Source organism: Ursus americanus, chromosome 10 (assembly GCF_024610735.1).
Source record: "Ursus americanus isolate L20-20 chromosome 10, mUrsAme1.1.p, whole genome shotgun sequence".
Lineage (NCBI taxonomy): Eukaryota > Metazoa > Chordata > Mammalia > Carnivora > Ursidae > Ursus > Ursus americanus.
Genome location: NC_142136.1, coordinates 15,663,805 through 15,678,080, shown reverse-complemented (window position 1 = coordinate 15,678,080; position 14,276 = coordinate 15,663,805). Strand labels below are relative to the sequence as shown.

General features: G+C 42.7%; 1 protein-coding gene across 1 annotated transcript in view; it reads left to right on the top strand.

Annotated features, from left to right (window-relative positions):
- The window catches only part of GPC6 (glypican 6), a 1,044,505-nt gene that overhangs the window by 1,009,548 nt on the left and 20,681 nt on the right, over nucleotides 1-14,276 (top strand). Inside the window, exon 7 of the mRNA XM_045810992.2 lies at nucleotides 12,568-12,704. Within this exon, the coding sequence (XP_045666948.1) occupies nucleotides 12,568-12,704 (137 nt within the window). The remainder of the gene's footprint in view (nucleotides 1-12,567; nucleotides 12,705-14,276) is intronic.

Genomic DNA, 14,276 nt, shown 5'->3' with positions numbered 1-14,276 from the left:
TGGATGTCAGAGGAGGAGTCCTAGAGGAGGGACATTGGAGTTGAGACTCACAGAAGGAATTATCCATTAAATCATGCTCTTCTCTTCCCAGTGTATAGACTCTATGTTTGAGGTAGAATTCATAGACATCCTTGGGTCCCGTGATCTACGTTCTTGGGTGCATTTATTAGTATCTCATTTTGCTGTTCTTCAAAATCCCTCATGCCGAAATCACTGGCAATTAAACTTGAACCAATTCCCAATTAGATTCATGAAGGTAAAGGCAGAACATTGTGTGATATCACTAATGTAGCACAGTGGGTGCAAAAATACCCTTTGTTCTATATCACATAGTACAAGTCTACATAGTTAAGTTATGAATCAGATCACACATACCCAAAAGGGATGTACGTGCTTTTGGTTGCCTATTCCATAAGACACTTAGGGCAACCCATCTCTACCCTAAATGGCTTTGGAATTTCGATACATCTGATTTCCACCCACCACTTTCTGAGTATTTTCTGTGCTGCATCTCTTACTTTCCCAATATGTGAATATCTTTGCAAGTACACTCACTGGTAGATGGAATAACATTTGCAGTACCTTCCTTAAGAAGGTCCTGCTCAGTTACAGTAATCTCAGAGCAAGCTTCTCAATGAGAAAGCTTCTCTTTCCCTGGTAAGTTCCAAATATCTACAGTGACTTCCGAGAAAGAGACCAAAATACACTCCTGTCTCTCACCTCTGGTGTGAAAGAGCACAGCCTCAAACATTTGGAATGAAATGATGAATTCTAAAATATTCAGGAATGCCTAAACTCAAAGTGTAATGCTTTGCTATATCTCCCCCACTGCCACCACTTTCTTTAAATTAGCAGACACACTTTTAATATCCTGGATTTCATTTTCTGAAGATGAGATTTCAATATTTTAAGAGTAACTTCAGGTGGTTATGTGCCTAGCAGAATCATTGCATTATGTCAATCACAGGTAGAATTAGAAGTTCTGTGTGGAGTATCGTCAAAGACCCTGTGAAGGGGTTGCATATTTGAAATAATAGTTGGCAAAGAATCGGAATTTTTTCACCAAGACTGGATGTTCACAACATCAAACTTTGTTCCACATTGGCAAAACTGGGCTACTAAATATATAAGCTTTGTCTGGCAGTTTTCTGAATTAGTGCTAATTTCCAGGTCAGTCCTGTACAAAGGGATCAATCCCAGGCCATTGCCATGATCGTATTGGCTACTTTAGGTAATTGAGGGAAAGTGGAGGAAATCTGTTCTTCAAATCACAAAGAACTTCCAAAAGTTTTCATTCCATAGTGATGGAATAGATAGTGGTGGGAACAGAGATCAGTAACTAAATAACCAAATGGCTTTCATGTGCCTTACATAACTGCTAGAAATACTGAATTCATTCTCTTCCTTTGAGAATGCATCTGAGATCTTCCTATCCTGCCGTGTAGAGACAACATATCTAATAACCTAAATTAGAATCAGCACTTGTCACAATGCGTGCTCTAGATCAGGGAAAGCTCCTTGGGGATGTCTGCACCCATGCCACCAAAACAATGCCTGAGAAATAACAGAGAGCAATGTTAACAACCAAGGAAGATAGAGCTGAGAGAGCAAAGACTGGATAGACCCAATGTCAGAAACAAAGCAAAAGGAGAATTTACCAGGTGATGGTCAGAGAAAAACAGAATCCACTCCCGGCAGCTGAAACTAGCTATAGATCACAAAGAAAAAACAAAGCAAGCAAAAAGGTTGGGGGCTCAGTGTCAGTGTCAATCACAGGAGGAAGAACAAGGATATGCTTTGTGGTCAAGCCTTGTCCATGAAGATCCCCAGAACTGCTCAAGAGGGAAGGTGACTTAGTTTAGGTCGGGCAGCAAATCTCAAGTCCTCTTTACAGTAGGTATTGATATCTGTCATTGGAAATGTTTAAATGGAGTCTAGGTGAGTACCTGTCAAGAATGCTCTAGAAGCTTTGAACAATGGGAGCTCTGTTGAGCCTCCAAATTTCATGGTTGAATGATAACATCACTCCTTGAAATTATTTATATTTTCACACTTGAGAAGTAAAGAGTGCCACAATTTAGGTACCCACTGTGCAAAATAATACTTTGATTTCATATGCATTTCTGCAGACCTAATGTCTCCCTGTCTTTTTCTTTTCGCTATTGAATCCAATGTTAGTTCGGTGTCAGACTGTGTCATCTCCAAGGTGTGTAGAATGCTTACTACCCTCACTTGCTTAAAATGTAGTACCACAGGGAATGAGGCACAATCAAAACATTAGGTATAAACATGAATATTTGAAAATCGATTGTTTTCTTAAAATGGGCTGCAAACATTTGACACGAGCAGCATAGGAAGGTATTTCTGGTTTTCCCATATTTATTCCACCGTGAGGACCAGTGTTTTGCCAGAAAAAGACCTCATCTGTCTTTTCAGGGTCATGCCCTTACTATAGCATCATCACGTGGTCAGGAAACTCCAAGCCTGAAGCCCGGCGGGATGACACAGACTCTGAATTTTTCATCCAACTCCTAATCCCCTGAGAAACTCAACAAAACTAAGCATTGTTTTTTTTTTGAACCTTCAAGGATTCTCTCACTTCCTGCTGATTTTTTCATCCTTCTTAGTTTTTCCTACAAAATATATGTGTGTTTGTCTCCTTGGGGAGGAATGTAGAAAGTACCACACCACAGGGAAACATACGTAATATTTTTTGAAAAATATGGTAATATTGTGAAATATTTTGAAAACCTTGGTAATACACTAGAACTTATCATTGGATTCCCTGAGAACATCTGAGAAAGCCCAGAATGTAAGGCTGGTTTTAGGTTGTGTAGTGACCCAGGCATTCAGCACAACACTCGGTGTGTCATGTGGCCAAAGTCCACTTCAGGTTCACTGACAGACTGTGTTCAACAAGACCCTATTGTCGTTCCCAGGACTCAGTTAATGGTTTCCTGGAAGGAAACATGTTGTGAGTGACTTCTCTGTGCATTCCAGGACCCGCCCAAACATTACACTATAGACAATCTGAGAGATGAAAAACAACCCCAAAGAGTTTCACAGACTCAAAAGAAATGCGAAGTTGAAGTTCTTGAGGATAGGGTGCTAAACACCACGTCAGCAGAAGGGACTTGAGTCCAGACGTGAGCATAAACCAAGCGGGTAGACTGGGCAAGTTTTGCATCTGCAGCTTCCTTGTTGAACTACCTAGCGTTAGTGACCCCGACGTCTTCAAGAGTATTAGGGGGATTGCGTTTACAGATATTGGGCCACATCAGAAGAGCTAGTATTCCCTCCGAGAGTTCAGAACTTTGAATACTCTACACCGTCCATACATGTTTTCAAGCGAGTAGGAGAAGTTGCGAACAGGCTCATTCACAGACCTCTGTTTGATCACTGAGGGAATATACATGACTTGAATTCTAATGTAGGCTCACATAGTGAAATGAATGTGTTGGTGCCGTGATAAAAGATCATGCTTCTCTAGAGTAAAGCTGGACAAGAAACTGGATTATTAAACTCTCGGGTTGCAAGAATAGTATTATCTATTGTGAATTTCCCTTAACTTGACCAAGTAAAGTGGCCTTGTCCATGAGGTAAAAGTGAGGCTGACTTTGTTTCTTTAAACAGATTGTTTTCCCAAGCCAACAAATGACCTTCAGCCTATAAAATATTCACATTGTTTTTCCCCCTCAATATGTATTATTTAGTCTATAGCCCTTTAAATATTAACCATCTTTTTTCTAAAGATATGGTATATATTATTTACATCCAGCTACATTATGTTTTCATACAGATGAAATAGGTACATTGGAATCCTTCTGAAATCATGAACAAATAGGGCATCTGGCCAGGTGCACACAACAGGTGCCCAGTGAAGTGAATTCTGGTGCGGGCATGATTGGCGGAGGACAGCAGGTGGCCTTCTCACAGTTCACGTCTCACACTTCACAGGGAAGATCCAGGAGAAATAGAAGGTCCAGTATAGATGGACTTTGGGCCTCGGGTAGGCAGATAGACAGCCATGGGCAAAATCTCCTGGAAGAGTTCAAATGTGCCCCATCAAAGGATCCACATAGGAGACAAATGTAATAATAGTTCAAAAACAACCCCAAATCAGTATTTCATAGGTCACTTTGCTTAGAAGACCAAAGGGAAGTTATTGGAAATGGTATGGCTTTATAAGGATTATAAAGACTGCTTAAGATGGGATTCATTCCATTTTTACTTAAATTCTCATGGTGTTTCCCCAAGCCAACATTGCTTTGAGATCTCCAAGGCTCTTCCATCATGCCTGTGTAAATTACACCTAGGATGACATTCGAGATGACAGGAGACTAGAATCCTAATTAGAGGATTGGAGTGGCCCTCTGAGATCTCACTGTCACTCGGGGGATAATCAGGTCAGGGGAAAGCACTTTTTTTGGAAGGCCTGCAGAATTTGTCTATGTCTTCCTTATTCTCCAAAGGGAAGTCCAAGAAGGCAGTAGCTTGCAGATAATCGATCATTTTTGAAATCTTACTTCCCTTAGCAGATAATCGGCAGTGCTCTTCATGTACTTATTCACTCAACAAATATTTCTTAAGTACCCAGGATGAGCACAACACTGTTTACCGAGGCTCTGCTGCGGAGCAGGTATTCCCTCTGAGTCAGGAAGGCACAGGGGCTCCTTAGCAAAAGGAGGAGCCGAAGACCAGAGCCGTGGCTAAAAGCAATGACTTCTGGATGGATAACCTCATCCCATTGTTGTGAGTGAAAACTTGGAAGACCATGATACATTTTTTGTTTTTAATCACTCTGGATAGAAATGACTAATTGTCCAGCTTCCTAATTGTCCCCATGGCAAGATTCAGTGGCCACAAAAGAGCAAATATCAGCAAAAATATCTTTGCTTGGGAAGGACTATGGTGTTTCCCAGAAATTTTCAGGCAAATTAATATCAGTGTTCCCAAAGCCCTGTGCTTAATCCCATTACATTTGCTCCATGTCTGTTTATCCCCTCCAACATAGCGATGCTAGGAACCCTTCAAGGGTAGTGAGTACGTACTGGCCATGTTTGTATCCCCAGAATGAAGCAAAAACCTGACTGAGAGAAGGCACATAAGACGTGTTTAATGAATGAATGCTAGCTACAAAAGCCTTTTTCTTATTTAACCAATGCAATGGAACTTTTTCTGAATTATAATACATTTTCCTATCTCATTAAATTGATTTCACTGAACGTTTTTGCTTGCTAAGTCATTGATTCAAAATATATTGGGTCAGTCCCTGTGCTCAGACTGGCAAGCGCCAAATTGTTTTGATCTCACCTCTCTATTGGGAAAAAGTCAGAGTCATAGACCTCAGTGTATTTATAACTATGCATAAATTATAAATGAGCACTACTGAACTAATATATTTTCTGTAACTTGTGAAAGCTATGCAGAAAGCAGAAACTTTTGAAGAAAGAGGTAAAACAAGGAATCTTTATTTGTTTTACTTTGTAATGTCGCAGATGTATTAAGAGTAAGCCTGCCATTTTATTGTTGTTCAATTGTGCTTGCACTGTTGAAATAAGAGAAATCCAAGTTACTTTGCAGAAGTCATTTTAAGCACTCGTCCATTTAATGAGTTAGTGAAAACTACATGATCTAATCCATAAGTGCATTTAACCAGGGCATGTGAACTGCGATAGTTTTTAGTACCCGAGGAACAACCTAATGGAAGAGAGAGGTACCACTAGAAGGGCTTTTCCACTCTGGAAAAGTCTTACAGGATAATTGAGAAATAGCCATCACCATATGGACTGATTAAGAGACATATAGATCTGTAGATTGATTAACTATTAGGACAGCTCAATTCCTCTTATATTTTTATATTTAAAAAGTGAAAATAGAAATTCTCATGTTTGCATCCTGAATCACACTGAATCATCTTGCACATACCAGGGATGGATACATTCGTCCACCACCAACCCAACAAACAAGCTCCAGAGACCATGTCCATCTTAAGCCTGCTGGCGAAGAGTAATTGATTCTGAAGCCTACGCTTGAATTTGAATCTCATGTCTACCATTTATTAGATGCGGGGCAAGTCTCTTCACCTCTCAAAGACCCCGTTTCCCATTGCAAAAGGCCATAATGATCATACATCAGGCACGGAGTTGAGGGCTGCGTGCGAGCGCCTCAGCCCAGTGCAAGCTCACGGTCAGCCCCCAACTGCTCTGCGTGGTCACCGGCCTGTGCTGAATTCAGCAAGCCTCTTAAACACCATGTGCCCCCAAAACAAGGTCTCATTTCTTTTCCCAGCTTTTCATTATTGTTAACTTTTCAATGGTTGGGAAAAAATAATAAAATGAACGTCTGTATGCCTCTCATGTAGGCTCAGTGATGATTGATTTTTTTGCTATTTTCAAGTAAGTAAACAACAAACTAACACTTTATTCCTAAATATCTCAACATCAATCTCTTAAAAGCAAAGATAGTCTCCTATATAAACACAATACCGTGATTACGCTTAAGAATATTATCGATAATTCAGCAGTATCATCTGTCCATTCTGTATTCAAAATTCTCCAATTATCTCAAAACTCTTTCTTATAACTGGGTCCTTACCTCTTCCAAAACCGGGATGCAGTAAAGGTCCACCCGTAGCATTAGGTTGTTACATTTTTAGTTTCTTTTCATCTAGGACAGCCTTCCTGCCTTTTTACCATTTTTACCTCTTTTGAAGAGTCGAGGCCAGTTGTCTCATATAATATCCCACACACTGAATGTGCCTGATCCTTCATTTATGGTGTTACTTAGTTTGGCCCCGTACCCCCAGTATTTCCTGTAAACCAGAACTTGGTAATTCAGGGTCTTGATGAAATTCAAGTTCGATATCTGGGATGAGATCATTTCTTAAATGAAACTGTCAGACACCCAGTACCAGATCATCCGTTCTGCTCCTTGATTTTGCTAATCTCTTTGCTTTTGCAGTCATTCCCCCTTGTCAGCTTCCTCCCTCTTTTGTCTGATTTTGTGATTCTGGAAGGGCGGGCATGAAAACGGTACCACTGTCTTCCTATAGTCAAGTACTCACGGACCTTCTGACAAGCCTTCAACAAAGAGTTGATGCTTTTACTGGAGCGAGGAGTTGAAATTGTCAGAAATCAGAATAAACCCCAGATAAGTTCTAGAAGAGGGCCATGTTTTCCCTGTGGCCCCCAACAGTGTGTATCCGGATCGGAGGCCTGTGACGTAACGGAAGTTAACTTCCAAAATCTCTCAATGGTGTAGATGCAAAACATCTAATACTCAAGGATTACTAGTATTACTAGTAGTACAACATTCTGAGCTTAACACCGGACGAATGGTAACTATAACTTGCAACTGTTTGAGAAAGAGAATTTTCCCTGGAATAGCTCCTGTGGGAAGCAGAAAGACATTGCTGCAAACTTCTTATTTGATCCCAGGCCTCTGTTCCCATCAGTCTGCGTGAGTAAGGAATTCGGATTCACTGTACTTCAGTGACACATTGTGACCACCAGTTCTTACTAGTGTAAAGCTTAGCTCCCTGCCGTGTGCACTTAAGTTTCCACGAAGGAAATTTTAAAAACAGCTCAGGTCTCCAGCTACCGCAAAGTGATCACACACGTTATTCAGAAATAAAAATAAGAGAAAATGAGAAAATACTTCTCAACGGCGGGCGGATTGACACCTTGCATGATACTGAAACACAAACCTGCAATCGAGTTGATGTTCTTTGGAATCAAAGGCGTTCGCCTCCCTGGTGGCTGATAGGGTCCCTTCTTTTCCGCTTGTCTGCATGGGCCCCCCTCTGCTGGAAGTGAATTGGCCCATGTTTCCCTGCAGAATGTTAAAATGGCCTTTGTACTTCTTGCTGCTCTTTTGCTGTGATGTCCTCCAACCGCACGGTGGAAACGCCTGGCTCCTGAAATGCCGGAGTGAACACGACCTGATTATACGATGTCCTGTGGTGACTCAGAGAGGACCCACACGCTCCTCACTTAGCCAGATACAACCCACCGCTCCTCCTGCCCCTTGGACATGAGTGCACGTGTGGGACCACACTTTTGTGTTAGCAAGATTGTCCGTGGCCTTGTAATAGATTGGGACAATAAATCTATTTTCCCAATCGACATGTATTGAGCCCCTACCACGTGCTAAGACGTGTGTGACCAACCCGTCCTCGTCTGCCGGGACTTCCGAGTATTAGTGCTGAAAATATGGCATGTCCTAGAACCCCCCAGGTCCCAGGCAAACTGGGGTGGTTGGTCACCCGGACATCTAAGCAGAGGCTGACAAGTTAGAACCCTGTCCCTGCATCAAGAAACACGTGCTCTTAGAATCAAAAAAGTAAGCCAATTACACAAACTCAGAATAATCAGTACTTAAAATCATGAACAGGGCACCGTGGACACAGACAGTTGAATCTAACTAACTGGTTAGCCAGAGAATGTCTTGAGTGTGATTTAAAGAATGAGCAGCATAACTTACAGAGTTAAGTTTTGCAAGCCTCAAAACAAAAAAAGTGGGATATCATGCCCTTTTATTCTATCTCTGGGTCTCAAAATCCATATATTTGGTTCAGATTCCTACAGTGTAAAGGTGGGATCTTAGCATTTAATAAGCAGAAAAGAGAATGGTCATTCCTGGTGTACTTTATGATGGGACAGAAAACACCTTCCAGTATTTCAGGACTGAAGCTAGTGAGTTTTCTGAATTAGTTTTGCATATGCAATCCCTGTTTCTTTTTCCAGAGTTTGAGAACCATGACAATGAGTAGCTTAGGGGTGGAAGCCCAGGTTGCAAAGGTGAGGGACACCAATGTGGCACCTTGCAGTGCAAATCGAGTGAGGGATTTTATTTTTGACATGTTTGATTTAAAAAAAAAAAATTCAAACGTACTGAAAAATTACATTTTTAAAAAATTGTATACTTCCACATAGATTCATTCACCATTAAAAAGTTGCCACATTTGCAGGGCACCTGGGTGGCTCAGTCAGTTGAGGGTCCATCTTTTGGTTTCAGCTCAGGTCGTAATCTCATGGGTCGTGGGATCCAGCCCCACATCAGGGTCGCACTCAGCGGGGAGTCGGCTTGCGATTCTCTCCCTCTGCCCTTCCCCCTTCTCGTGTGTGCGTTTGCCGCTCTCGCGCTCTCTCTCTCATAAATCTTTTTAAAAATTGTCACATTTTCTATCTTGCTCCCTCTATACATCTGTGATGATGATGATGATTCCTGAATCATTCTAGAGTAAGTTGTGGAAACCATAACTCTTTAACTCTAAATAGTCCAGCGTGTATGGAACATGACATTTTCCTCTGTGACCACAATATGAGTTCATATTCAGAAAATTCAACACCAGTACAATATTACGTAATATAGAGTCAATATTCAGATTTTGCCAACTATCTCCGTAATATCCTTTCTGGCAATTACTTTTCCAATCTAGTGCCCAATCTGGACTCATATGCTGCATTTGAATGTCAGGTGTCTTATTCTTCTTAATCTGGAAGAAGTAGTCAGCCTTCCCTTGTCTTTTATGACTGACATTTTTGAAGCATACAAGCCAATTGTCTCATAGACTGTCCATTAACTGGGACGTTGTGTTTATCTGATGTGTCCTCGTGATTGGATCTGGGTTATGAATTTTAGCTGCATAAGTGACGTGTCCTTCTTGTCACCGCACCTCTGGAGGCACCCCAAATCACCGTGTCCCACTATTTGATCACTCGGTTAAGGTGGGGGCCTGCCCAGTTTATGCACTCTAGAGTGACCAGTTTTCCTTTTGTAGTAATGAGGACTCTGTGGGGAATCCTTGGAGATCGTGCGAACATCCCGTGCCTCGTCAAACTTTCACCACTGCTTTTTGCAGTTGTACTAGTTTGTGGGGCTACTATAACGAAGTGCCACCAAGTGGGCGACTTACAACAGAGTCACTGTCTCACAGCTGGGAGGCTAGAAGTCTAAGATCAAGGTGTCAGCGGGGTGGGTTCCTTCTGGGATTGTGAGGGCGAATCTGGTCCATGCCTCTCCCCTAGCTTCTGGTGGATTGCTGGCAATCTCGGATGCTCCCCGGACTGTAGATGCAGCCCCCTGACCCATGCCTTCTTCTTCACGTGGTGTTCTCCCTGTGTCTATCTGTGTCTGTGCCTTAATGTCCCCTTTTTATAAGGACAAAGTCATATTGGAGTAGAGCCCACGCTAAGGACTCCATTTGAACCTGATCTTCTGCAACAACCCCATTTCCAAATAAAGTCGCGTTCACAGGTCCTGTGGTTAGGACTCCAACATCTTTGGGAGGGATGCAATTCAACCCACAAGAGCATCTACAGATAATACTTGCTGACATCAACTACTACTATGACGGTTTCAGAATGGTGATCTTTCTGCCATTCTTTCAACATTTATTAGTCGGCTTTGGGGGGTTGTGGTTTTTATAATTGATAAACAGAATGTGTACCCATCTATAGCTGCATAGAAATGGTCGCATGTCTTTCAAGCAAAATATATAAAGCAGGTAACAACATGCACACACCTCTGTGCCCAAAGTAGCAGAAAAGGACTGACTCTCGTTGCAAACCTCCTTACCCAGTCAGATTAGCTGGAAGGAGGCTTAGGATAGCCCATGGATCAAAGCCAGCATCAGTGGGGAACATCAGAGAGTGCAGGTCTCAAGCCATCTTACACACGTGTTTTGTGTAAGCTACTTCTTGGAACATCATTACTCATGGATTCTTTTCATGCTCTAAAACAAACGTAACATCACACTATTTGAGGATATGTACCGGGTTCTCAAATTCAGGATTCTGGCCATCTTTAGCCTTTTATGGATGAGCAGACATTTCTCAGTACTGAAGCCTCTCATTGTCATCAGAATCACAGAGAAGCAAGGGGCAAAGACTGTGTAAATCTGGAACTGCTGGGAAACATGATTGGGACAGAGATTCCATATTCCTTTGTATTTACTCTTAAGCCTGACAAAGGATCTTTGGAATTGTCTTCTAAAACTGTATACTGCATCCACAGTAAACACAGAATACTTGATTTCCAAAGGCTTCGATCTCGAATACGTAATGCCATTGAGTCTCAGTGGTCGTTCCTCCACGGTGCCGTGTGAGTACGCTAGAGCTGCTGTGTCAGCATGCCACACGCAGAGCAGCTTCGAGAACGGAAATGCAGGGGCGCCTGGGTAGCTCAGCTGTCAAGCATCTGCCATCGGCTGAAGGCATGATCCCAGAGTTCTGGGATCGAGCCCCACTTCAGGCTCCCTGCTCCACTGGGAGCCTGCTTCTTCCTCTCCCACTCCCCCTGCTTGTGTTCTTTCTCTTGCTGGCTTTTTCTCTCTCTGTCAAATAAATAAATAAAATCTTTAAAAAAAAAAAAAAAGAACAGAAATTTATTGTCTCATGGCTCTGGAGGCTGGAAGTCCAAAACCAAGATGTCAGCAGGATTGGTTTTGTTCTGAGGCTGTGAGGGAAGAATCCTTTCTAGGTCTCTCTCCTTGGCTTGCAGATAGATGTCTTCTTCCTACCCCTCTCCACATTGTCTTACCTTTATGCATACGTCTGTGTCCCAAGTTTCCCTTTGGACTAGGGCCACTCTAATAATCTCATTTTAACTTTTCTTACCTCTGTTAAAAAAAAAATAAAAAATGCTATGTCTAAATAAAGTCACATTCTGAGGGACTGTTTGGACTTCAGCATATGAATGTGGGGAAACATAATGCAACCTACAGCAGATGCATTTCAACTATCCATAAATTCCCAATGTTCACATAGGGAATAGAATAGGAAATCAGAGTTGTGACTCCACGAACCTAGATGTTAATTATGGAACCAAAATTGTACTGAATCCCTGTCTCTACTCTTTCTGTGGGTGAAAAGTCAGTGCTGAGCCTGAAAACACCAAAGATGGGGTTACTAAGCTTTTCCCCACTATCCATCCATGGGGCTGTGGATTTTACACTTAACCTGTATTTGGAATGACTTTTCTGTTCCTGCTGTAGAGATTTTTAAGTGGGTTTGGGTTGCTATTCACCATCCAAGTGTGTGCTGTATAGACCTGTCCATGGGTTAAGAGCAGAGGTTACCAGTGGTCGAATTAGTGACAATATTTATTTCTTACAGAAACAAATAGACCATTGGGGAAAACATTTTATCTCTCAGTGCATTGTTTTTGTGCGTTTATCTGACATCCAAGCAAATGAATTCTAAAGAATATATTTAGGGAAACCTGCAATAGGAAATACCTATTTCTCCCAGCCAGAGAGGGGCCCGAAGCCAGTTGAGATGCTTCGTAAGTTTTTAATTCAAAGCATGGGAGGACTGAAAAGATGGAAAACAAAAGCCAATTACCTGCAAACTCTCTGCCAGAGCTAGAGGAAGATTGAGGGAGGAGGTAGGGAGGCTTGCCTGGGCAATAAATCCTGCAGCATGGTGTCTCTCTCTTAAAACTGATAGAGTTTGTGCTCGCCCTATCACAGATTCTCTAACCTTCACCTGTGTCATGTCCTTGTGCAGAAATGGGCAACAGCTGGGGAGACTATTCACTCTCTTTCCTTGCTTTCTTGGTCAGGTCACAGACATAAAAGAGAAACTGAAGCTCTCTAAAAAGGTCTGGTCGGCGTTGCCCTACACCATCTGCAAGGATGAGAGCATGACAGCAGGTGCGTCCAACGAAGAGGAGTGCTGGAATGGGCACAGCAAAGCCAGGTGAGGGGGACTCGCCGTTCTTCTGGTTGGGGCATTGAGCAGCCAGCCCTGGAAGGCTCTGCTGGCACAACTCTAAGGGCCTGTTTATGCAAAAAGCAATGGAGGGTGGAGGGACACGTCGTCACTTAGCGACAGCTGTTCAGAGTGACAGATTTGATGGGCACCTGGGAACACTTACTCTCAAGGTGCCATTAAGCGTGGAATCCTCGTTCTGAATGCCTTGCCTCTGGATGAGGACGGAGGAACAGTGACAGATGTCAGGTTACGGATATCCTGAGATCACAAAGCGCCTTTTATGTTCACTTAATGACTTGAAGACCGCAGAGCTATTTTTATCCATAGCGAAATGTGCAGGGCTCACTGTTCTTTCCATCACAAGTTAAACAGGAAGTGAAAGTTCAACTGTAATATTTTTCACCCTTGAAGAAAAACAGTTTTTGATGGGCTCATTGGAAGGGTAAGGGAAAAAGAAAATGACCAAGGGACAACCGGGAAAGTGTTCTCATAGGTTCCCTGCCTTGGAAAGTCCGCCTGGGATCTCGGGATGAGAGATGGCTCTGTTTTCAGCCTGCTGCTCTGTTGCCCGGTGCTGCTGCCACTTGATATGGAATTTCTGAATTTCTTAATTCAGCCCAGAAATGGGGTTGGCCTGAGTTTTCCTAGGGTGGAGGAGTTGGACAGGAGAACTGGCTGGGAGCTGGCGAGCAGGGCAGGACACCAGGAGAGGAGGCTGCCCAAACGCGCCTCGGCGGGGTGCAGGTGGGCAGAGCAGCTGGTAAATTGGATTCAAGGAATCTTTGGGGATTGACCAGCAGGTGGAGAAGTTAAGGGGCAGGGGGGCCTGTTCTGGGCCTTAGTGGGCGTTTTTAAGCAGATGAAGCAGCTGTGATCAAAAGGAAACAGGAAGATCCATGGATATTATGTTCAGAAGAACTGCAGAAGTAAGTAGGGGCGCAAGTGAGGTGCTCATTAGGTGTTATTTCTCACACTGCTGAGTTGAATTTTTTAGCATCTACTGGTAATGATATTATTAGCCGCACTGGGGAGAGCTTAGCAAGGCAAAAACAAGCCAGCTATAGAAAGAGCTGTCATCATTTCAAGTCGCTCAGGAATATCAATGTCCAAATCTTAGATCATGAGAGTAGACAGATATTTGTCATATCAACAACATGCCCCTCAAAAGTGCCTCGTCATTTATCAGGGTCCGGCCTTGTAGGAAGGAGACCTTTGGCCAGCAAATTCAGCTGTGGAAATTTAACAGCTTCTAATGTGTCTTTTCCTAATGATTGTACAGAAAGACACCGTAAAGGATGACCAGATGGCCTAATGAATAAAGTGGTTGATTTTCTGAGCTGCTCTGTTACCCATCTGTGTTTACCTTTCAGCCTTGTCTGAAATGAAGGCTGTGTTTTGAACTGCATTCCCATGGTTACACAGGTTGCTGGCTATTAGTGCATACACGAAAGGAAAGATAAGGAAATGTTGCAGGTGGGGATGGGGGAGGGGACTGCATACACTCCATCAAGAAAAAGAATGGGAAGTTGGCAACCATTTAAGTTAGAGCTAGGGGAG